Source organism: Podarcis raffonei, chromosome 6 (assembly GCF_027172205.1).
Source record: "Podarcis raffonei isolate rPodRaf1 chromosome 6, rPodRaf1.pri, whole genome shotgun sequence".
NCBI lineage: Eukaryota > Metazoa > Chordata > Lepidosauria > Squamata > Lacertidae > Podarcis > Podarcis raffonei.
In genome coordinates this window covers 99,578,028-99,603,364 of record NC_070607.1, presented here as the reverse complement: position 1 = coordinate 99,603,364, position 25,337 = coordinate 99,578,028, and the positions used below count along the sequence as shown (strand labels likewise).

The following is a 25,337-nucleotide window of genomic DNA, read 5'->3' as shown; positions in this document are numbered from 1 at the left end:
GCACAGAGAGAAGGAACGCCCTGGTGCATCTGCAGCAGCAGCACAGCTGGACGCCTTCACCTGCCCCAGCTGCAACCCAACCTGTCTCTCCTGCCCCAGCAGGTGCTGCAATGGTTGAGGGAGCTGGGTGTGTTAGGCCTGGAGAAGAGGACACTGAGAAGAGATAAGACAACCATCTTCAGATATCTCAAGGGCTGCCACACGGAAGATGGACCCAAACGAATGGAATCCGAATGGCAACAAAGGAGATTCCAGCTAAACACTGGGAGGGATTTCCTGACAGTAAGAGGGATGGACTCCCTGGGAAGGGGGGGGGGACTCTCCTTCCTTGAGCTGTCATTCCTGCAGGGCAGGGGTTGGACTAGATGACCCTTGGGATCCCTCCTCATTCTACGCTTCTGTGATGACAAATGCTGACTCTAATATTCAGTGCTATGATTTTGCTCTTCTTTACTCTGCTGAGCCCCATAAGTGGTGCAGTCCTCTCTCCAGCCCCATAGGGTTCTGCCTGGGGCCAGAGAGTCCCTGAGACAGGCCCATTTCTCTGGCAGCCAGGAGGGACGGACTCCCCCTCGCCCCTTGCCAGGGCAGGCCTTCCTCCGAGGGACGTGATGCCAGCGCCCCTGGCCCCGAGGCGAGGGGGGAGGCCCAGGCACCTGCTGCAGATGGACCTGAGTGTTTCTGGTGGGTGGGGGAGAGGACTGCAAACACGGGAGGTTTGCAGATCCTCCAGGAAGGAGCCTGGCAGATGCCAGTTTCCAAGAGGACCCTCAGCGAGACGGGCGGGCGCTCGGCTTAAGCAAACAGGGAGATGAGCTGCTGCTGCAGAATTGACAATGCCAGGAAGCGCAGAGGCTGCCTTGGAGGGGAGGAAATAAGAATGCAGAGCCCCTTGCCCTCCATTCCCCGCCTCCCTCTCCTCTCCTGCCTGCCGCCTCTAGCAAGGACCCCCAATTCCCAGGCCTGGAGCTGCCCCAAACAGACGGGCACGGCTGATTTTGAGGGGCACCCGCATATTGTCAAAACACTGACAGCACTGAGGGGTTGGTGGGTGTGGAGCAGTTTGCAAAACAGACCCATTCCTGCCTTGTGGGTCTGCTGGCCTTGCCCACGTCCCGTTTGCTTTATTCGGGGAAGCTGACTCAGTCCAACTCACAGAATTGTAGGGTCTCCCAGTCCAGCCCCAAGCAATGCAGGGATCCCAGCTGTCCCTCTCAACACACCTGGAACCCTCAAGGGTGGAGGAAGTCTAGCTTTGGTGAGATCCCTCAAGTGGGAGGCAGGCAGGGAAGGAAGGTCGCTATGGAATGAGCACCCCCCAGGCAGGCAGTGTGGGAGACCCATGATGGCCCCCACCCCTCATTTGCCTGCGTGGGCCCTCACCTCCAACCTATGTGCAGTTTTATCATGTTATGGAGTCGTGCAAGTGGCAGGGAGTTGCCAAGGCTAGCCAAATTCACAGAGAGGGCCATCAGTAGCTACTAGGCATGATGGCTGTGCTCTGCCCTCCACAGCCAGAGGCAGCCCTGCTTCTGAATGCCAGTTGCTGGAAACCGCAGGAGGGGAGAGTTGATTTTGCGCTCGGATCCTGCCTGTGGGTTTTCCATCATGGGCACCTGGTGGGCTTGGCCCTGTGAGAGGAGGGTGCTGGGTGCTGGACCAGGAGGTGGGTCTCCTTGGCCAGGGCTGCTCCCCTCTTGTCCCTTCCCTGCAAGATCTGCTCCCTGGTGGGCCCCCATTCTGTAGCTGCCCTTTCAGTTTTCTTCCCTTCGCTTTGGAGCAGGCAGGGAGCAATGTCGAGGAGGGCCCAGAATATGGAGATCCTACTCAACATCAGGAGGAACTTTCTGACAGTACGATACCAGACGATAATCGTTATTGTCATTGTCCCATACAGAACAACAAAATTGAAAAAAAAACTACATCAGACATTCAAAACCCAACAAGCCTGCTATCCCAGCTATCCCAGCCTGGTTAGCCCCCTAAAAACTCTGATACCCCATAATTAAGTACAATATACTCCCATAGAGATTACCTTACACTGCGTTTAAAACCAAAATCGCATTTGGGTAGAAACTGTTTCTCAGGTGCTAGTCCTAGTCTTTATAACCCTGGACCTTCTTCCAGAAGGCAGAAGCTGAAAGAGATCATTCCTGGGGTGCGCACTATCCTGCACCATCTCTGCACCTTTCTTACGGCACCTGGAAGCATAGATTTGATCCAAGGTGGGAAGAGGGCACCCAATTATTCTCTCCGCAGTCTTTACAACCCTGGACAGTGTTGTTTTTTCCCTGACCGTGCAGCTCCCAAACCACACACACAAACCATAAGTTAATACACTCTCCACAGTACAATGGTAAAATGCCATCAACAGGTCCTTTGAGAGATTATTTTTCCAGAGGGGGTTGGACTGGATGACTCTTAGGAGCTCCTGACAACCCTATGATGCTGTGTTGGGGCTAAGTATACTGGAGAGCCAGGGTGGCACAGGGGTTAATATGTGGGACTGGTGAGACCAAGGTTCCAATCCCCACTCCGTCATGAAGCTCACGCAGCATAATATTTTGGGCCCTTTGGGACCGTCCAAGGTCGCCTGTTCCAGCTCTGACCCACACCAAGTTCTTCCTGGTGTTTCATCAGAATCTCCTTTCTTGCCATTTGAATGGGTTGGTTCTGGTCCTCCCCTCTAGAGCATCAGAAAACAAGCTTGCTCCATCTTCCAAGCGATGGCCCTGGAGATATTGGAAGATGGCTCTCGTATCTCCTCTCAGCCTCTTCTTGAAGGTCCCAGGCCACAGAGAAGTTAGGCTGGCCTCAACTAGAGCCAGGGCTTTTTTGGCTGTGGCTCCGACCTGGTGGAACGCTCTGTCACAAGAGACTAGGGCCCTGCAGGACTGCAGGACATCTTTCTGCAGGGCCTGCAAGACTGAGCTGTTCCACCAGGCCTTTGGCCAGGGCACAGCCTGACTCCCTCCCTCGGCAATCTTCGTGGAGCTCTGGCACAATGGTTGCCAGTGGCTTGATTTTGAATCAATTTTATAATTAATGATTTTAGAGTGTTGTTTGTGCTGTACTTTTGTACTGTTTTATTGTTGTTAGCCGCCCTGAGCCCGGCTTCGGCTGGGGAGGGCGGGATATAAATAAAATTTATTATTATTATTATTTTATAATAATTTTTATTAAGGGTTTTACATTACAAAAAACAAAAAGAAAAAACAACAAAAAAGAAAAAATATCCAACAAAAATTGTTAAAAACAATCAATCTTTCCATCTCCTTATTTTTCATTTACTTGTTTCTAGGACCTCCTCATACCACCCTTTTTTTGTATTCCAAGTTCAAGTCATTAATTCAACAATTTCTTTCCCTCTTTTTGCTACCCAGATCTCATTCTTAAATTATTACGCTCTTAGATTTTTACTTATATAAACCCATTTTTTCATATTCTTTTAGCCCATCACAGCTAGAAACCACTTAATTCCAATCCAACATTATTCTAAAATTCCTTAATTTTACAATATCTCTGTAAATAGTCTTTAAATTTCTTCCAATCTTCCTCCACTGACTCTTCTCCCTGGTCTCGAATCCTGCCGGTCATTTCCGCCAATTCCATATAGTCCATCACCTTCATCTGCCATTCTTCCAAAGTGGGTAAATCTTGTGTCTTCCAATATTTTGCAATAAGTATTCTTGCTGCTGTTGTGGCGTACATAAAAAAAAGTTCTATCCTTCTTTAACACCAATTGGTCAACTATGCCCAGGAGAAAGGCCTCTGGTTTCTTCAGTAGGGTATAATTAAGTACCTTTTTCAATTCATTATATATCATCTCCCAGAAAGCCTTAATCCTTGGGCATGTCCACCAAAGGTGAAAGAATGTGCCTTCATTTTCCTTACATTTCCAACATTTATTATCGGGCAAGTGATAGATTTTTGCAAGCTTGACTGGGGTCATGTATCACCTGTAAATCATTTTCATAATATTCTCTCTTAAGGCATTACATGCCGTGAATTTCATACCGGTGTTCCACAACTTTTCCCAGTCTGCAAACATGGTATTATGTCCAACATCTTGTGCCCATTTTATCATAGCAGATTTAACCGTTTCATCCTGAGTATTCCATTTCAACAGCAAGTTATACATTCTTGACAAATTCTTTGCTTTAGGTTCTAACAATTCTGTTTCTAATTTTGATTTTTCCACCTGGAAGCCAATTTTCTTATCCAAATTGTATGCCTCCATTATCTGATAATAATGAAGCCAGTCTCGCACTTTATTCTTTAATTTCTCAAAACTCTGCAATTTAAGTCTATCTCCATCCTGTTCTAAAATTTCCCAATATTTCGGCCATTTAGCCTCCATATTGAGCTTTTTCTGAGCTTTCGCTTCCATCGGTGACAGCCACCTTGGGGTTTTATTTTCCAATAAATCCTTGTATCTTATCCAAACATTAAACAATGCTTTCCTAACAATATGGTTTTTAAATGCTTTATGCGCTTTAATCTTATCATACCACAAGTATGCATGCCATCCAAATACATTGTTAAAACCTTCCAAATCCAAAATGTCTGTGTTTTCAAGAAGTAGCCAGTCCTTAAGCCAGCAGAAAGCTGCTGATTCATAATAAAGTTTAAAGTCTGGCAAGGCAAACCCACCTCTTTCCTTTGCATCTGTTAATATTTAAAATTTTATTCTAGGCTTCTTGCCCTGCCAGACAAATCTTGAAATATCTCTCTGCCACTTCTTGAAACAATCCATCTTGTCCACAATTTGCAATGTCTGAAATAAAAACAGCATTCTAGGCAATACATTCATTTTTATAGCAGCAATACGTCCCAACAAAGAAAGTTTCAAATTTGACCATATTTCTAGATCCTTTTTCACTTCACCCCAGCATTTTTCATAGTTATCTTTAAATAAATTCCCATTTTTTGCTGTCAAATTGATCCCCAAGTATTTAACTTTCTTAACCACCGTTAAACCTGTCATATTCTGAAACCTCTCTCTCTCAGTTTGTGTTAAATTTTTCTCTAAAACCTTGGTTTTAAATTTGTTCAGTTTAAACCCAGCGACCTGACCAAATTCTTGAATTAGTTCTAACACCCTTTTAGTACTAAATTCTGGCTCCTGTAACGTCAAAACTAAGTCATCTGCAAATGCTCTCAATTTGTACTGTCTAGCTCCGACCTGTATGCCTTTAACCAACTGGTCCCTTCTGATAACGTTCAGCAAAACCTCCAGAACCGATATAAAAAGCAATGGGGAAATTGGGCAACCTTGTCGTGTCCCTTTCTCAATTTTAAATTCTTCCGTCACCACATTGTTCACAATTAGTTTTGCCTTTTGTTCTGAATATATTGCACTTATACCATTTTCAAAGCCTTGGCCTACCCCATACCCTGTAAATTCTTTTTCATAAAAGTCCAAGGCTTTCTCCGCATCCACAAATATTAAAACTGCCTTAGTGTTTATATTCTCTTGCAGTTTCTCTATAATGTTAATTATATTTCTCACATTATCAGAGAGATGTCTTCCTGGGAGAAAACCCGCTTGGTCTTTATGTATCTCTTCCACTAGTACTCTTTTTAACCTTTTAGCTAAAATGTCTGCAAAAATTTTATAATCCACATTAAGCAGTGATATGGGACTGTAGTTCTTGAGCTGAGTCTTTTCAGTCTCTGTTTTCGGTACAAGTGTGATATATGCTTCCTTCCACAACTCTGGTGCCACTTTCCCCTGCATTTTCTCATTGCAGACTTCTTTCAAAGGTTGCACTAGCCATTCCTACAAAGATCTGTAATATTCCTCTCAGCCTCTTCTGAGCTGGCTAAACATACCCAGCTCTCTCCATAGTTCCACACAAGGCTTGGTTTCCAGACTTCTAATCATCTTGGTCGCCCTCTTCTGCACTCCTTCCAAATTGCCAGTATCCTCCTTAAACAGTGGTGCCCAGAATGGGGGGGGCAGGGGGTGACCAAAGCAGAACAGAGTGGTACCATGACTTCCTTCGACCTGAACATTAGACTTCTGTCAAAGCAACCAAAGGGCCTCGGTTTTAATCTTTGTGGTATATAATGGAAATGATCTTTCCACACAGAACAGTGACCTGCATCTGTATGAAACACCCCCGTGTGGGCCTAGCCCCAGAGGGGGCTGCTTGCATCTGGGGCAGGCCCCTTGGAGGGCGGTGGGGGGGGGCTGTTTTTCTGCTTCCAAGCTGAGAAGAAGAAGGGAGCCTTTGCAGGCTGGCCAGCCGCTTGCAACAGGATAATTATTGTTTAAATACCAGCTTTTTTGTCACCATGTAAGGAGGGATAATGGCACATAATTGTCCCTATTGTCAGGGCAACAGAGAGGAAGGACTGGGAGGGGCAGGGGGTGCCAAGGTGACAGTCTGGAGGCAGCAAATGGAGGCCGGTCTGGCAGGTTGGCGGCTGGGCAGGAAGACACCACCAGCGGGCAGGAAGATGGGTTGGGGGAGAGGCAAGGCCCAGGCTGGGGGAGGGGGAGCACCAGGAAGCAGAGCCCCGCCCCACATGACCCAGAGGATCAATGGGGAAAGGAGATGGGCTGGAGGAGATGCGCTGAAGGTATCAGGGGCAGCAGAGCCATAGAGCTATGGAACTGCAGCATTTGGAAGGGCCCCCCAAGGGCCCTCTAGCCCTCCCCCTGCAAGGCAGGAATCATAGCAGGGGGCGGGTGGGGGATTGGAGGGGGAGGGTCAAGAGAAAGAGGAGGCAACTGCCCTCTCTCAACCCAAAGTGGGGGCTCTGGACACAGGGGTCTGCAGAGAGAAGCAGCTCCAAGGGAGCCCAGCCTATGGGGCCACGTTTGGCCTTGGGGGGGGCACTGCACTCCCCAGAGAGAGCAAAGGCCCAGGGGGGCTGGCTTTGCCTGCACAGCTGGAGGCAGCAATGCTTCTGAATCCCAGGGGCTGGAGACTGTGGGTGGGGGGTGCTGGCTGAGATGACCCCTTGGCCGGATCCAGCAGGCTCTTCCTTTCTCCTTCAAAGGGGAGATGATGATGATGATGATGATGATGATAATTTATTTATACCCCGCCCATCTGGCTGGGTTTCCCCAGCCACTCTGGGTGGCTCCCAACAAAATATTAAAATACAATAGTCTATTAAACATTAGAAGCTTCCCTAAACAGGGCTGCCTTCAGGTGTCTTCTAAAAGTGGGGTAGTTGTTCTCTTTGACACCTGATCGGAGGGCATTCCACGGCGGGCACCATCACCGAGAAGGCCCTCTGCCTGGTTCCCTGTAACTTGGCTTCTCGCAGGGAGGGAACCGCCAGAAGGCCCTCAGAGCTGGATCTCAGTGTCCGGGCAGAACGATGGGGGATGAGAGGCTCCTTCAGGTATACAGGACTGAGGCCATTTAGGGCTTTAAAGGTCAGCACCAACACTTTGAATTGTGCTTGGAAACGTATTGGGAGCCAATGCAGGTCTTTCAAGACCGGTGTTATGTGGTCTCAGTGGCCACTCCCAGTCACCAGTCTAACTGCCGCATCCTGGATTAGTTGTAGTTTCCGGGTCACCTTCAAAGGTAGCCCCACGTAGAGCACATTGCAGTAGTCCAAGCAGAAGATAACCAGAGCATGCACCACTCTGGCGAGGCAGTCCGTGGGCAGGGAGGGTCTCATCCTGCATACTAGGTGGAGCTGAAAAACAGCTGCCCTGGACGCAGAGTTGACCTGCGCCTCCATGGACAGCTGTGAGTCCAGAATGACTCCCAAGGCTGCGCTCATGATACTTCAGGGGCACAGTTACCCCATTCAGGACCAGGGAATCCTCCACACCTGCCCGCCTCCTGTCCTCTCAAAACAATACTTCTGTCTTGTCAGGATACAACCTCAATCTGTTAGCCGCCATCCATCCTCCAACCGCCTCCAGACACTCACACAGGACCTTCACCGCCTTCACTGGTTCTGATTTGAGAGGGGTAGAGAGAGCTGGCCTTGCGCTCTGGTCCTGCTTGGGCTCCCCTTGGGGGCGTCAGGCTGGCCCCTGCGAGGCTGCTAGGTGGCCCCTCGGTTCTGCTTCTGTTTCCCTTGTGAACTTGGCTTCTTTTTCTCTCTCTCGCTTCGGATTCAGCCCCCGCTCAGGTGGTTCCTCCAGCTGCCGCCAAGCGGGAATCCAGACTCCGCCGCCATCCCTCGCCAAGCGAAGCTGCAGCCGGAGAGGCGCTTCCAGGCGGCTCCGCTTCTCTTGAAGCAGAAACGCCGAGCAACGCGCGCGCGCCCAGCGACATGTTCCTCGAGACCCGGCGCTTCTCTTCAGGCTCTGGAAAGTTTACAGCACTCGAGGAGTCTGCAAATTTTGCAAATCTGCGGCGCGGAGAAAGGCGCCTGCCAGTGCCAAGGGAAGCCTCTGGCGCAGTCTCCCCAAAGGAGGTCCTGGAAGAGTCGAGGTGAAGGCGCCCCCTTTCGCGAGGCCACCTGGCGCCGCGGGCCGCCCAGCCTCCTGCCCCATCGCACGAGAGCGCCTGGGGGGCATGCAATGGTTCTGTAGCCCCTCGAGGTTGCATTGGCGCCCCTAAAACAAGGCCGTGCGCTTTAGCGGGGGGGGGGGCTTGCTCAGCCAGGTGCGGAGAGAGCCCGCTTGCATACGAAACGGCCCCAGCCGCGTGCAAAACAAAGGCTGCCCCCCCCCCCAGCTCTGCTCTCCGACTCCCCCCCCCCCCAGCGCCGGGACTTCGCGGCGCGCAATAGCCCATCGCGTGACGAGCGCGCCACCTGGTGGCCAGAGCGACTCATCGCTGCCAACAAGCGCCGCGGAACCGGCCCGTGGAGCGTCGAGATGCGGCCCTCCAAGCCGCCTTCTCGGAAGATGCGGCCGCTTTCACGGGCCAAGCAGGCAGCCGCCGCCAAGGTCTACTTACTGTAGCTTTAAGGTCAGGGACAGGGAGCATTGGTGGTCTTCCTGATGGTGTCCCGCTCCAGGTGCCCCCAGCCCCAGCAGCCAGCATGTCCAGTGGTCAGGGGTGAGGATGATGATGATGGGCGCTGGGGGTCCAGCAAGGTCAGGAAGAGCCCCAACCATGCCCCCCTCCGGCTGCTTTATCGGGAAGCTGCTCCAATCCCCAGTGTTGCAGGAACGCCCCCCCCCAAACACCACACACACACGACATACGCAACATTTCTGTTATAAATTCATAGTATATCAACCATACATTGGATTTACACCGGTCCACTTTTATTTTACTCCGTGAAGGAAGGACTATCAAAGGGGGATGGTTTGATACAGGACGGCCATAATCCCTTAACTGTACATACACAGGAGCCCTGCCCAGTTGACATGACAACCTTGATGGTCCCAGACAGAAGACCATCAAGATCACAAAGAACTTGCATATGGGAGTGGATTCAGCATGGACTGGAACAAAGGACAATGATCAGATCTTCCCTCTGGGGGCAGGAAACTGCAAACTCCCCTTTGTCCCCTGGAAATGACTCACGAGGAGGGGGAAAGGAGGAACCAGCCAGGTGACAGGACACTCAGGTTACCTCCATAACTCCTCCCTCAACCCCTCCTTTTTGTGATGTGTCAGTGATGTAGTCATGATGTAGTTCTAGGGGTGTAGTTTGGGGGATTAGTAACTAATAAAAGTTGGGGTCTTCTTTTGTTTGGGGCTTCCATCTTGTTCCACCTTGTGGCAGGTGGGAGTCCTGATTGAAGGCTTGGTCTTCAATCAAGACCAAGCCTACTGGCTGCTGTTTTGCTCTGGTATTCCTGGCTGGGGTCCTTGTTTTTTTGTCCAAGGGAGCCCTCGAATTTCTCCGTTAACACCAGAAAGGCTCCTTCTCCCTGCCTCCTTATACTGAATCAGACCACTGGTTCAGTAGCGCAGTATTGTCTGCACTGGCTGGCAGCAGTGCCTCTCCAGGATTTCAGGAGGAGTCCACCTGGAGATGCCCACTGGGACTGAAGGCAGAGACCTTTCCTCTTGCCTGCCTGCCCACCGAGCAAAACCAGCCAGGAGATCTTCCTGCAAGGAGCACAGAACCTGTGGAGGTTTTGCTTCTTGAGGTTGTGCAAAGCACATAGCAACAACCGCCCTTCAAGGTAGGGCAGTGCCATGACTGGGGGCTGGATGATCGGCAAGGGAGAGCCAGGTAGGGCTTGGGAGATGTGGGTTCGAATCCCCACTTGGCCATCAAACTCCCTGGGTGACCTTGGGCCAGTCACTGCCTCTCAACCTAACCTGCCTCACAAGGTTGTTGTAAGGATAAAATAGGGAGGACAACTATGTACACCACCGTGAGCTCCTTGGAAGAAAGGCAGGAAATACAAGTAAATGAATAACCAGGGGCATTCTCCCCCCCCCCCGCATGGCAGGATTTCAGGGGGAGGGGATTTTCATGGGGCCAAAGCCGCAGTGTGGCCGGGCAAAGGGGCAAACTCTCCCTCACTGCCCCCCCTTCTTAGACCACCTCACTTTGCATTTTTTAAAATGTGCCCCAGGGCTGCATTCACTCCCTCAGCGCCACATCCAGTCGGGCCCTCCATTCTCCTCTTATGACTGGCTGGAACTTCTTGATTTGTATTTCAGTTGTTTCTGTAGTTTCTATTTGCGTCAAATGCCGTGATTCTTTTTGGCACAAAAACACCCTGAATGAACCAAACAAGACTGGCTGCTGGGGGGGGGGGTGTTGTAAAGCCGCCAGTCTCCAAGCTGGCGCCCTGTGGTGGTTTTGGACTAGGGCACCAACCAGCACCAACCCAGGCACTTGGAGGGCGCCACGTTGGGGAAAGGCCGTCTTATGGGGAAACGGAGGAAGAGGCCTTTGGGGGAACCCGGTCCATCTGGCTCAGCACAGGGTCTCTACAGAGACTCATCGAGTGCAAATGGGGGGGGTGTCTTTCCCAGCCCCTACTTTGAAATGGAGGGGATAAACCTGTGACCTTCTGCATGCAAAGCAGCTGGTCTAAGCTGAGCCTCGTGGCCCACCCAGCAGGGAGTTTGGCTGCTGGGGATTCCCGGCTTGCAGCAAGAGCAGCCACTGACCTTCCTGCTCCCTTTTGAATGGCCCATTTTGTACTGTTTTCTCAAACCACAGACATGCCTTGGCAAGCTGCATAGCAGGAGCGGAGGACCAAATCCAGCCCGACAGGCCACTCAGTCTGATCCTCAAGACTCCTGCCCCCCAACCAGACCACACACAGAAGCCCTGATCCTCTGCCAGCTCCCTCAGCCTCCTCCTCCTCCTCCTTTGGCGATCCCTCGTAGCAGAGTAAGATGGTCTTCCATGAACACATTCTTAACAGTGAGTCTCTAAGTGACTGTGGAGGCCAATTCTGGACCCACACATCCTTCCACAGTGGGGATGTAGGTTTCTGGGTGGGAGTTGATCACGGTGTGGATTTGCCAAGCATGCCTTCCTCTTAGCATGTTTCTCCCTTGCGTCCTGAGTTCGAGTGTCTTCAAAGCCCAGGACACCTTTGGTGAAGGCTGTTCTCCAACTGGAGCCCTCGCAGGCCAGTGTTTCCCAGTTGTCAGTGTTTATACTACATTTTTTTAGATTTGCCTTGAGAGAGTCTTTAAACCTCTTTTGCTGACCACCAGCATTACGCTTTCCATTTTTAAGCTCAGAATAGAGTACCGTATTTTTCGCTCTATAACACGCACCCGACCATAACACGCATGTAGTTTTTAGAGGAGGAAAATCCGTAGGCATGCCACCCGTAGGCATTCCCTCCATAACACGCACAGACATTTCCCCTTACTTTTTAGGAGGAAAAAAGTGAGTGTTATGGTGCAAAAAATACGGTAGTTGCTTTGGAAGACGATCATCAGGCATCCGCACAACATGACCAGTCCAACAAACTTGATGTTGAAGAATCATTGCTTCCACACTGGTGATCTTTGCTTCTTCCAGGACACTGGTCTTAGTCCCAGCCTCCAAACTGCCCCCAGGCAGGAGTTTGAAGTGCCCTGGCAGGAGCTTCCACCTTGAGGGTAAGGCATGAAGTGGGCTGAGAGGGAAGGTTAGCCAGAACCCCCAAAGATCAGAACTACTTATATAAATCAAAATAATAACAAAATCCAGATTTATTAACTAACACACAGGTAATTCATAATTGAAGAAGTCCAGAAAGTAAATACAGGGGAAAAGAACACACCCCACAGAATTGCACTGTTGGATGGGATCCCCAGGGGTCATCTAGTCCAACCCCCTGCATTGCAGGAATAAGAGTTTCCCTGACAGGTGGCCACCCAACCTTTAAAAACCTCCAATGAATCGAGAATCCATTGCCCCAGCAGGCAGGTAGGTTACAGCTCACCTGACGACACCAGACCCAGTGCAAGCAGGAACCCTCTGGAGGGCCTTGGGGAGATTCAGGGAGAACGGTCCTCCTGCCAGGGGCTAGGAGGGAGGGCTGGACCAGGCTCAAGGCTACATCACCAGCTACTGGGGCCACAGCAGGAAGGAGGGCAGTTGCCGCCATGCCCTGTGGTGGCATAGCAGGGGCAAAGCCACAGGGACGGTTGCCCTAGGTGCAAAATTCCTAGGGGCACAAAATTCTAAAGGGGAAAAAAGTAAGTAGCAATAAAAAAGACTGGACCCTCCCCCTCACACAGAAAATATCCCAATCTTCACTTGGGCAGACCATGGAGCAGATTTGGGTGATGGCCAGTTGCCAGGGTGCCCTCTGCAGGGCTTTAGAAAGATACTCCCAACCAATCCCCTGTCCTGCTCAATGCTCGCGGGGCGCCACTTGAGTAGGTCGCCAACCTATTGCCCCTTCATTCCAGCCTATCGGCAGGCAGTGCCAAGCACATTTGCCTTGCCCCAGGCACTGGCAACCTACGCTACAGCACTGATGCCCTGTTGGTGGGCTTGCAGTGGGTTGGGCGAGATGTCCCTTGGGGTCCCTTCCAATTCTACGATTCTCTGAAGAGGCATTCTGATGCAAGAGGCGTCTGGGTCACCCTTTGGCCTCTCCTGGCATGGCTCTCTTGACCAGGCAGGAACCCACAGCCTCCAGCTTCACCCACCCCCCACCCCCAGGCAGGAGAAGATGTTACTGGGGGTGCAGCAGAGATTCTGCCACAGACCCCAAACTGAAGACCCCCCCCCAAGGCAAGTCAGGTGTGTGTGTGCTCAAAAGACGCGTCAGTTTCTGGGATGAAACAAGTAAATAATAATAAATACATTTTTATTTATACCCTGCCCTTCCCGGTTCAGAAAACTGGGCTCAGGGCAGCTAACAACAAATATAAAACACTTAATTGTAGAAGCAGCATAAAATACAGTATAAAAACATGAATGAAACAAGAAAGGCATGGAGGCGGCTCGACCCACGTAGACCGACATGGCAGATACAGAAATTGGGGTGGGCTTGCGGAATATGGATTGTTGCTTCTGATTTAAATCAGTGAAAACAATAAAATGTTTTTTTGCAGGGAAGAGAAGATGGAGGAATTGTACAAGCAAGTTATTATCACCAACTCTCTGTGGCCGGAAGAGAACAGCAAACACCCGCAACACGGTCCTATTAAAAATGGTTTATAAAAAATGGTTCCTATAAAAACCATGAATTTACACTTTCCGTTTAAAGTGAGGACACCCAGTCCAGAGCGTGGCTCCAGAAGCTCCAGAGAGGCAGAGGGCTGTGAACCCAATGCACTCCATATCTTTGGGGCTGCTTCCCCTTCCCTGCCCACCTCTGCTGGAGAAGGCACTCTGCAAGGCTCAGGTCGCTCCCCCACCTCAGAGAGGGCAAAGCCCATTGAAGCTGCTGTCTTTGTGAGTCAGTCTGGGAAGTTGGGAGGGACCCCCAAAGGTCAACCAGTCCAACCCCCTTGCAATGCAGGAATCTCGGCGAAAGCATCCCTGGCAGATGGCCACCCAACCTCTGCTGAAAAGCCTCCAGGGGAGTTCCTCCCACTGCTGAACAGGAGAAAAGGGGGCAACTCTTGGGGAATGAGGAATAATTCCTGGCTGGTGGGGAACACACAGCTGTCCCCCCAACCCGGGAGTTTATTTAACTGCTGCACAGAAGCCCCTCGATGGTTCGGGGTTCAGCTCCAAGGTGCCCTTTTGCTCCCCACGAGGTCTGCAGGCTTGCTGCCAAGCAGAAGCAGACCAAGGGCAGAAGGTGCCTTTACTGCCCTAGAATCACAGCCGGAAGGGGGGACCCTGAGGGTCATCTAGTCCAACCCCCTGCAATGCCACCTCACCCCTCCCACTTTCTGGCAGGCAGGCCCTCTCCACCCCCACCGGGGCAAGCCCCACCCACCCTGATTTTGAGGGGGGTCCAGGACAAAGCCCTGCAGGAGGAGGACCACCTGCAGGGAAGCATCCAGAGCCAGCCGGCGGCGTGGGCAGAGTCCGGCGGTGGGGGGCAGAGATGACAGAGGCAGGGGCTCGGTTCTGCTCCTGCTCAGCGAGGCGGCTCTCCTTGCCATCTTCCTGGGCCACAGGCTGGCCCCCAAGCAGCGTCTCCTGAACGGGCAAGGCAGGTTCCTCTACCTCCTCAGGTTGCGGCCTCACGGGGGCCTCTGGCTGTGAAGAGAGAGGCAGGGAGAAGGGGGGGCAGGTTCAGCAGGCAGGGGCATGCAGCAGCATCTGGGACCAGGGCCTCCCGCCTGCTGCCAAGAGCAGCAGAAGCCCCCTCCCCAAAGGCCCTTTTGCTCACTCACCTGATTCAGGGGGGGCTTCGGGAGATCTAGGCAGGAGAAAGGGAAACAGTCAAGGCTGGATAGGGAGACCCCTGGCTGGTTTGGGGGGGGGCACGCTACAACCCTCAGGGGAAGGGCAGCGACAGGCACCTGGGAGAAGGGAGCTCACCCCAAAGAGTGGAAAGGAAAGAACCCCTCTTTTTCTGTTACAGGATCCCACTGCTAGGGGGCCCTGAGAGGCAGGCAGACCTACACAACACAAAACAAAACACACTTGCTGTATGTAGGTTTTATTTTACAGTGGGACCTCTAGTTAATTCGTTCCAGAGGTCCGTTCTTAACCTGAAACTGCTCTTGACAGTTGATGTAACTATGATGTAAGTCATGGGCCCCGCCTGCTAGCCTGCTCCCTCAAATATCATGGGTTCTTCACTGTATTTCAGTTCAACAATTACTTTGATGCAACACATACTTTGTGATGTGCAAATGGCTTGAGATACCTATGAGGTCCATAAATTACCATATAGCATCTATTCAACGCAAAAAAACAGTGATAATTTGTTGTGGACAAAGGACAGCTGGACATAGAAAGGGCCCCATTAACTTCAGGAGCTGAGGGCCGCATCCAACCTCAATCCGGCCCTGGCACCAGGGACCCCCCCCTTCAGCACCCCCTCCCAAGCACCAGCCCCCCGTCCAGCGACTCACCCTGGCGCCTCCGATGGCGGCGGAGGAGGAACAGGGCCCCCGCCAGCAGCCCAAGGATGGCCACCAGGGGAACTACCAGCAGCACATGGCTCCTCCTGGCTTCTTCCTGGGGGGGCTGTGTGGGCAGGACACCTGTGGGAGGGTGCAGGAAAAGAGCCACATGAAACCCCTCACCACCAGGGCAAGCAGGGCACACCCCTGCGGGCAGAATCACAGGGTTGGAAGGGACCCCAAGGGCCATCTAGACCAACCCCCTGCAATTCCCCTCCCCAGCGCAGGAATCCTCTGGGACCAACCCCTCTTCCCCCTCCACTCCCCCCCTCGCTGCCCCCAGCTTGGATGTCTTCAGTGGGCGCAGCCATGGAACAAACAGCCCTTAAATGCTTCTGGGTCTTCTGCACTGACCTCCTCTTTGTGCCCGACAGCGAAGGAAGACAATTAGGCGCTGGGCGATCAGCAAGGCGTCAAGCAGAGTTAAACCAAAACAAATTTAGCTTTCGCTAAAGGTTTCTTAAAGGCAGCCATTTAAAGAGTTATTGTGAAGGGTGGCTTTTTTCTCAAAGGAAAAACACCTTATTTTTAGAACGCTGCGGAGTTAAAAATAAAGCAGCTGGTCCGGATCAGCGTTGCGTTTTTAATGGGAGGCTACTGCGCAGCCTGCGGTGGGAGATTTGTGAAGCCCTGGGAGTGGCGGATCCTGCCCCACTTAATGCCCCAGGCTCACTGGGAGATCCCTGAAGCACCAGCGAATCCTGGCTCACGGGATCCGTCTCAGTTGATGCAGCCGGACCGTGTGGGCAGGTCTCTTGATTTTATTTATTTCTTTATTACATTTAAAGCCACCTTTCAAGGGGGATGTGCGTGAGTCCCCCTCTCCCCATTGAATTCTGACAACAACCCTGTGAGGTAGGCTGGACTGGCCCCTGGGCCCCTTTGGGAGGAAAGAACAGAAATGGAAGAAAGGATAAGGAGAGTGTGGTGCAGTGGTTAGAGCAACAGACCAGGACCTGGGAGACCAGGGTGCAAATCCTGACACTTGGCCCGGAAGCTCACTGAGTAGCCTTGGGGGGGCACTCCCTGCCTCTCAGCCTAGCCTCCCTCACAGGGATTTAATTGGAAGGGGGGGTATGAATGCAGTAAACAAACACCGTAAGAGCCAATGAAAGCATAGGAAGAAGCATCTTGGTCCAGCCTCTTTGATGCTCAGCAGCAATTGAGCAGGATGAAGCCCCCCTCCCCCCTCCAGATCTGCTGCAGCCCCTGCTCCAAACAGCTCCATCTGACAGCTTCACTGGGATAATGTTTTTGGCCTCCTTCCTCAGTACAGCCTCAGAACACAAGAACAGCCGGACACAGCTTCTTCATTCCCTCTGAGGGGGCTGCGCAGAGCAGGCCCTACTAGCAGTCCTCCCCTGCCACCTCCATGCCGTTCTGGGTAAGAACTGGAAGCCAGGCAAGAGTGTTCCTGCCCCCCCCCCGCCAATGTCACAGCTGACAAAGGGAGAAGGTATTTCCCCAGTAAGATCTCCCTTCATAGACTTGGAGAGTTGGAAGGGACCCTAAGGGTCATCCAGCCCAACCCCCTGCAACACAGGAATGGCAGGCGGCCCTCCAACCTCTGCTCATCTCAGGGGAGACCACCCCACTGTCCAAGAGCTCTTGTTAGCAGAAAGTTCTGCCTGATGTTCAGCTGGAATCTCCTTTCTTGGAATTTGAAGTCACACCCTCCAGGGCAGGAGAAAACAAGCATGCTCCCTCTTCCATGTGGCAGCCCTGGAGATATTGGACGATGGCTCTCCCATCTCCTCCGAGTCTCTTCTTTTCCAGGCTGAACATACCCAGCTCCACACTTACCATCCCAGGCCGTCCATCTGAGGCCACATTTTTCTTTATTTTATCAGATCAAAATGCTCAGACAGCAGCAAAGGGTGCTAGGTTTATCGAGGGCGCAATGAGATTAAGGGCCACTATCTGAACGATGATCTTGGTCATTTGATTGCCCTTTTTACCCATTGCTGTGTGTGTGTGTGTGTGTGTGTGTGTGTGTGTAGTATATATATATATATAGTATATATAGTATATATATAGGGACACGGGTGGCGCTGTGGGTTAAACCACAGAGCCTAGGACTTCCTGATCAGAAGGTTGGCGGTTCGAATCCCCGCAACGGGGTGAGCTCTCATTGCTCAGTCCCTGCTCATGCCAACCTAGCAGTTCAAAAGCATGTCAAAGTGCAAGTAGATAAATAGGTACCGCTCCAGCTGGAAGGTAAATGGCATTTCCGTGCGCTGCTCTGGTTTGCCAGAAGTGGCTTAATCCTGCTGGCCACATGACCCGGAAGCTGTACGCTAGCTCCCTTGGCCTATAGAGCGAGATAAGCACCGCAACCCCAGAGTCGGTCATGACTGGACCTAATGATGGTCAGGGGTCCCTTTACCTTTACCTTATTTGTATATATTGCTTGTTTTATGTTGCCATGGCTGTTGGCCAATGCAAATAAAGTTTATCTACCTATACTCAGCTCCTTCAACCGTTCCTCATCAGGCTTGGTTTCCAGACCCATCCATTTTGCCCACATCCAGACCTGGACACCTTCCAAGCTGAAGAGAAAGCCGCCCTCCACATGCCCAAGGCACCAGCCCTTCTGGCAGCCCCTCCCAAGCCCACACCTCTGGCTGGGAGCTCACTCACCGCAAACCACATCCGAACTGTGGGTCCCGTTTGCCAGCCGCACCATCTTTCCGGCCTCGCAGCTGCGGAGACACAGGCAGACTCTTAAGAAGGGTTTGCACCACATGAGCATTTCACAAGCGAAGCCCTGGCAGGCGTGCAAGTGTGCGCAAGCCCCCGTTTCGGTTTGGAAGAGAGAAGCAGCGGCACGTGAAGGCCCCCCCCCCCAGAGATGCAGATAAGCAGCTTGACTCCAAATCCCCACCACCACCCCACACACAGAGCTGCTTTTCTTAAACTGGCACCTGGGTTCAGCTGCACACATTTGCATGAATTGCACGGTTAGCCATGCAGGCAACTTCCTTTCCCAGCAAGACCCGGTCACGCAGAGTCTGCCAGCGTCTCCTGCCCAACTGCAATGTGCCAGCGTAATAATAAATAATAATAATAATAATAATAATAATAATAATAATAATAATACTTTATTATTTATAGCCCACCCATCTGGCTGAGTTTCCCCAGCCACTCTGGGCGGCTCCCAATCGAGTGTTAAAAACAATACAGCATTAAATATTAAAAACTTCCCTAAACAGGGCTGCCTTCAGATGTCTTTTAAAGAGAAGATAGCTGCTTATTTCCTTCACATCTGAAGGGAGGGCATTCCAAAGGGCGGGCACCACCACTGAGAAGGCCCTCTGCCTGGTTCCCTGTAACCTCACTTCTCGCAATGAGGGAACTGCCAGAAGGCCCTCGGCGCTGGACCTCAGTGTCCGGGCTGAATGATGGGGGAGGAGACGCTCCTTCAGATATACAGGACCGAGGCTGTTTAGGGCTTTCAAGGTCAGCACCAAAATTTTGAATTGTGCTCGGAAACGTACTGGGAGCCAATGCAGATCTCTCAGGACCGGTGTTGTGGTCCTGGTGGCCACTCCCAGTCACCAGTCTAGCTGCCACATTCTGGATTAATTGCAGTTTCCGGGTCACCTTCAAAGGTAGCCCCACGTAGAGCACATTGCAGTAGTCCAAGCGGGAGATAACCAGAGCATGCACCACTATGGCCAGACAGTCCACAGGCAGATACCAGATCCTGCATACCAGATGGAGCTGGTAGACAGCCGCCCTGGACACAGAATTAACCTGCACTTCCATGGACAGCTGTGAGTCCAGAATGAGTCCCAGGCTGCGCACCTGGTCCTTCAGGGGCACAGTTTCCCCATTCAGGACCAGGGAGTCCCCCACACCTGCCCGCCCCATCCCCCCAAAACAGTACTTCTGTCTTGTCGGGATTCAACCTCAATCTGTTAGCCGCCATCCATCTTCCAACCGGCTCCAGTTCGACCGCCCTCCCCCCCCCCCCGTCCCGCTCATCTCACCTGCTCCAGGGTTGGCATCGAGCGGTGGCAGAAGAGATGTTGGAGAAGGAGCCAGGAGGGCAGGCCACGCAGACTGTGTCGTTCAGGTGATTGGCTGGAAGGAACACAGGAGGCAGCGTCACACGCCGGGGCCCTGAGGCAGCCCAGGTGCGGCTGGGGCCACAGGCTCCAGCTCCAGTAGCCCTCATATCTGCAGGGTGCAGGGCCTTGGTGGGTCCGTGCAGCTCCTGCAGCAATGCCCCTCCAGGGCTGTCTGGGTGTAGGGAGAAATCCCACCAGCAGGGAAAGTCCAGCCGACTTCCGCACACCCCAAAATCCCCAGCCTAGAATTGCAGAGGTGGAAGGGACCCCCCCAAGGCCATCGAGTCCAACCCCCGGAAATGCTGTAATTGCAACAAAAGCATCCATGGGACCCATAGGATACCATGGGAGAGGATGTGGGGCTTGCCTCTGCATCTGTTCATAGAAAGGATGAGCTCAATTCATCCCTGGGATGTGAGCATGTGCAGAGTGAGTAAATCCACCACACAAGGGAGAGAGCCCAGCCCAGCAGCCCCTCGTGTTCCTCCTCCTCCTGGCTCACCTTGGCGCTGGACGCCTTCGCCCGCTGGGCACTCTCGGTTCACCCTGCAGGTCAGGCACTCCCGGCTGGAGCAGTGGGTGCCGGTCCGACAGCGGCAGACGACATTCCGCGTGGTGTCCCCTTCCATGAACACAAGGAAACCGGCATCTGGAGGAGGAGAGAGAAGAAGAAGGAGAGCCTTGGAGCTGCCATCTGAGTCCAGCAGCCAAGCAGATGCACAGTCTGGGAAACCCGCAAGCAGGGAAGAGAGAGGGGAGGGTGGAGATCAAGGCCTTGGAAACCCAGCCTGATGAGGAGCGGTTGAAACATCTGGGTGTGTATAGCCTGGGAAAGAGGAGGCTGAGAGGAGACCTGAGAGCCACCTTCCAATATCTCAAGGGCTGCCCCATGGAAGATGAAGCAAGCTTCTTTTCTGCCGCTCCAGAGGGTAGGATTCGAACCCATGGCTTCAAGGTTACAAGGAAGGAGATTCAACATCAAGAAGAACTTTCTGGCCGTCGGAAAGTTTCAACAGCGGAACAGTCCCCCTTGGGGAAGCGGTGGGCTCTCCTTCCTCCGAAGTTTTTAAGCAGAGGTCGGATAGCCATCTGTCATGGATACTTAATGGTGATCCCTGCATTGCAGGGGGTTGGACTAGATGACCCTTGGGGTCCCTTTCAGCTCCTATGGATTCTATGAGTCTATTATTAACTCCAGAAGCATAGACTTGATTCTGACCAAACGAAGCCTCCTGATGTATATTTTGCTCTACGACTCTGGCCAATGAGGCCGTAAAGGTAAAGGGACCCCTGACCATTAGGTCCAGTCGTGGCCAACTCTGGCGTTGTGGCGCTCATCTCGCTTTACTGGCCGAGGGAGCCGGCGTCCAGCTTCTGGGTCATGTGGCCAGCATGACTAAGCCGCTTCTGGCGAACCAGAGCAGTGCACAGAAACACCGTTTACCTTCCCACAGAGTGGTACCTATTTATCTACTTGCACTTTGACATGCTCTCGAAGTGCTAGGTGGGCAGGAGCTGGGACTGAGCAATGGAAGCTCACCCCGTCGCAGGGATTTGAACCGCCGACCTTCTGATCGGCAAGTCCTAGGCTCTGTGGTTTAACCCACAGCGCCACCTGCGTCCCTAATGAGGCCCTAGAGGGCCATGAAAAATTGTGCCCTGGGCTTTGTAGACTTGGATACCCATCTGAAACCAAAGGGGCTCGTTGGTTGCCAGGTGTGAAATATATGGGCCTTATTTCCAACTCCGCAATATGATAGTGGGCTGCGCAGAGCCGCCTCTGGAGGTAGCACATGGCCAGAGTCTGTCCGGTGGTGAAGGGAGAAGGAGACACACACAGAGGACCCCCACTTACTCTCGTCACAATAGGCCTGTGGGGCGCAGTGCTTCTCCTTGGTCCAGCCGGCCTGGAAGTGCTGAGCCTCGCAGGCTACGCACCGCGTCTCTGAGCTCTCGGAGCAGAGCGCCTGCACCTTGGTGCCTGCAAACACACGAGGAGACCCAGTGAGCGCTGCCACCTCGGGCAGGGAAAGGACCATGCCTGCAGTGGGGGCTGGCACAATTCCAGTGGAGACTGGCATGGACTGGGGTGGGTGGGCAGGAAGGGGCCAGGGCTCAGCAGCAGAGCGACATCTGTTTGGCACGGGGAAACTCTTTGGAAAGTCCACCTCCCTGGGAGATTCAGGACGCAGGAGAGGTGCAGCTGGCCTATGGAACTCCCTCCCACAGGAAAAAGTTGTGTTAGAAGTTGTATGTCTTTGTTTCTCGATTTCATCCTTTCACATTATTTTGTATATATTGTGGTATTTTATGCACCGCAACTTGTAGTTATTTTCATTGATCATTGTTTAGTGAGTATCGTAATTGTTAAGAGTGAATTTCTGTTACCATTTGCTGAGGTTTTGAGAGTTAATTGTATTGTGTACTGTCATATTCTAATAGATCATTGAATATTACTTTATTTGATATAAGTCTTCCCATTTCAAAGTTATTTTGATGAGGACTGTTTGCATTGGATTAGTTTATTATGGCCAAACCTGGGCCTCCAGCTGTTTGGGACTACAACTCCCATCATCCCTAGCTAACAGGACCAGTGGTGTCAGGGATGATGGGAGTTGTAGTCCCAAAACAGCTGGAGGGCCAAGTTTGGCCATCACTGTAGGTGTGTGTTGTATATTTTGAGGCTGGAAACTGCTTCGCGTACAGTAATATAGGAAGGGGATATACAAATTAAAAGTGAAAATGGAAATGAAATCCCGGTTGCTGGAAACCACAGGAGGGGAGAGTTGCTCTTGTGTTGAATCCCGCCTGTGCTTCCCCCACTACGGACATCTGGTCGGCCGGAGAGAACAGGAGGCTGGACTAGGTGGGCCTTTGGCCGGATCCAGCAACAGGCTCTTTCTAGAGTGGAGGAATCCTGAGCAGCCCTAGAGATGGGATCAGACTGAGAAGGATGGGCTTTCCAAGGGAGCAGGGGGTCCTGAGGGCTCCTCCCCACCCCCCCACCCCTTGCGCAAGGAGGGGGCCCCATTTCCATCCCATGGCACCCGCTCCTCCCTCCCAGAGCTGCCCTGATCCTTTCCATCCTCAGAGGTTGAAAGGGGCAGCCCAGGTTGGCTTGGCCGTCCTTCCCACGCCCCCCCCCAGCGGACACAGCGGTTGAGGGGAGAGAATGAAGGGGCAAGCGAAGCTTCTTTCTCTCCCTCATCGCCTCCCCCCCCCTTTTACTGCTGCATCTTAAGAGGCAGTGTGGCTCAGTGGTTAGAGTGCTGGGCTAAGACCTGGGGACGGACCAGGGCTCAAATCTCCGCTCAGCCATGAAACTCAATGGGTGGCCTGGGGGGGGTCACCGCCCCTCTCTCTCAGCCTAACCTGCCTCACAGGGTGGTTGTGGGGACTAACTGGGGGGGGGGGAGCCATGTATGTCACCTCAAGCTCCTTAGGATTCTTCCTGGGCTTTCCTCCAGCTCTGCAAGGAGTTTGGACAGGTGGGCGAGATAGCCCACCTGTAAATTATGACGTCATAGTGACATCGTATGACTGACAGTTGGACAAGCCTGCCCAGAAGGATCTGGCCCAAGCAGCCCAAAGGGATCCCCACCTCCCTCTTGTCCTGAGTGGCCCAGGTGTGTTGCTGCAGAGACAGGAGGAGGGCTGGGGGGGGGGAGGTTTTGGACTGGGGCAGTTTTATTTCCAGAGACATTGTGGGGTTGGACTACATGGCCCTCGGGGTCCCTTCCTGCTCTGTGATCCTCAACTGGCTCAAAGGTTGTGAGGGAAAGTGCTATTGGGGGGTGGAATATGCCCAGGTGGGCTACCTATGCAACTCTGATTTTCAGAGAGTCATTTGTATTCAAGAGAGTGTGGCACAGTGGTTAGAGCGCTGGACCTGGGAGATCAGGGTTCAAATCCTCACTCAGCCATGAAGATCTTGGGGACCAGTCCCTGCCTCTCAGCCTAGCCTACCTCACAGGGCTGTTCTGAGGATTAAATGAGACAGTGTGGGGGGGGGGGACCAAGCAGACTCCCTTGAAGAAAACAGGGACAGAAACGCAATAAATAGGTATAAGCATTCCCCTCAGCTCAAACGTCTAATCTTAACTGTATCAACTGTTTTTGAACTGTTTTAATTGGAAAGCCTTTTAATTGGCTGATTTAGCTGTGTCTTTTAATTAAGGGGTTTTTAATGCCGCGAAAGAATCACGATTGTGCGCTTTAATTACAGTACGGCTTTCCCCATTGATTTCATCAGCGCAAAGCGCTTCAAAGCCGTTACAAAGCACATAAGCGGCATGTCACTTAATAAAGAAACCGTGCTGTTGACACCGTCCCTTTGCCCGCCTCCCGTGAGAAGCCCCCCCCCAGCCCTGAGGGGCTCTTGGGCAGGGTGGGGGGGTCGGAGGAGCCCCAAGAGGAAAAGCCAGAGTCGCGTCCGCGCAGCTTATTACCTGGGCCACATTTCTGGCAGCACCGTCCCCCTTCCAGGTACTCGGTGACGGAGCAGCTCGGGCTCCGCAGCTCCAACGCCAGGCACTGCACCGCAGGAGGAGGGTTAGTCACAGCCCCATCTTCATCATCCTCACCCCCCCTCGCTCCCCCAAAGCCACAATCCACGCGGCACGCAAGGCTTTCTCTCCGGCGCAAGGAGCAAAGCGCTCGTAAAAGCGCATCTGGGCGCCGCTCGCCTTGGAAACCTCTGCGCCCGCGAGAGATGCGGGATCCGGCCGCCTCTTAGCCCATACTTTGGGGTCCGGTTTCCATCCGCCCAGAGAGACCCACAAGGGGGCAGCCCGCCCGCCCCCTCCAAGCTGCAGGGGAGCCAAAGGGAACCTTGGCGGGAGGCTGAGCCACCGGGGCTCGCTTTTCCCGGGGAAAGGAAAGCCTGGCTCCCGACAGGGTCTCTCTCTCTCTCTCGGGTCCCCAGAGCGGCGCGCTTGGGGGGCGCGCAGCTGTCCCGAATCCCCGGACGGAAGGAGCAGGAGGAAGGCGACCCTCCCCGTCCCCCAAGGACGCGGCTTGGCACTGCTCCGTCCAAAGGGGCCGTCAAGTTCGGGAATGGCAGAGTCGGAAGGGACCCCCAAGCCTCATCTAGTCGAACCCCCTGCGATGCAGGAATGCCAGTCGGGAGAAGACTAGGACAGTGAAGTCCAGATCCCCCCACCCCAGTGGCCAAAGGGCCGAGAGGGTCCTCGGAGGGCGCGCCGGTTTACTTTGGGGATCTAGGTTGGCGAGACCTGCTAAGCCTCCCGGGATCTAGGTTGGGGATCGCTTTGGTAAATCGATCAAATCACAACTAGAGTGAGGACCTCCCCCCCGGAAAAGGGCGAGGCAGCAGCTCCGGGACGAGGGGGATTCCCAGGCGCCGAAAGAGGAACTGGACCTGGATCGGCGCGGGTGGACTTTCCCGGGAAGGGCTCCCGCCTGCCCGCCCCTTGCCCGGGGGTCTCTAACTGGGAGGGAGCGCAGGGGTGGGCGCGGCGCCCGCCCTCCCGAATCGAAAGTGAAAGCGCCACTCACCAATGCCAGGAAGGCGCAGCCGCCCCACACCGCCGTCCAGGGGACCAGGCGCCACCGCATCTCTGCTCTGACCGGCGGGCGGCGCCCCCTTTATAAGGCCGGGCCGGGGGGCGGCGACGGAGGCGAGGGGGCGTCCTCAGCCAGCCAATCCGGCGAGGCAGAGCCCCTCCGAGGCGGCGCCCCCGCGGCCACGACAGCCCGGCCAAGCTCGCCCGGAATCTCCCTGCCAGGAGAAGCGGAGCGGCGGAGGCGCGGGACTCCTCCATAGCTTTCAACTTTTCCCTTTTCTTGCGAGGAATCCTATTCGGAATAAGGGAATTTCCCTTTAAAAAAGGGAAACGTTGACAGCTATGGACTC

At 53.1% G+C, this 25,337-nt stretch overlaps 1 protein-coding gene across 1 annotated transcript in view; it reads right to left on the bottom strand.

The window, feature by feature from the left end:
* Window positions 1-25,068, bottom strand: part of CD40 (CD40 molecule) — a 30,667-nt gene extending 5,599 nt beyond the window's left edge. The window contains exons 1-9 of the mRNA XM_053391739.1: window positions 24,980-25,068; window positions 23,911-23,995; window positions 21,318-21,443; window positions 19,965-20,111; window positions 19,382-19,475; window positions 18,030-18,091; window positions 15,339-15,470; window positions 14,652-14,677; window positions 14,298-14,514 (exon numbers count right to left, since the gene is read on the bottom strand). Of these exons, the coding sequence (XP_053247714.1) occupies window positions 14,298-14,514; window positions 14,652-14,677; window positions 15,339-15,470; window positions 18,030-18,091; window positions 19,382-19,475; window positions 19,965-20,111; window positions 21,318-21,443; window positions 23,911-23,995; window positions 24,980-25,039 (949 nt within the window). The 5' untranslated portion in view covers window positions 25,040-25,068. The remainder of the gene's footprint in view (window positions 1-14,297; window positions 14,515-14,651; window positions 14,678-15,338; window positions 15,471-18,029; window positions 18,092-19,381; window positions 19,476-19,964; window positions 20,112-21,317; window positions 21,444-23,910; window positions 23,996-24,979) is intronic.
* Between the last annotated feature and the right edge of the window lie 269 nt (window positions 25,069-25,337).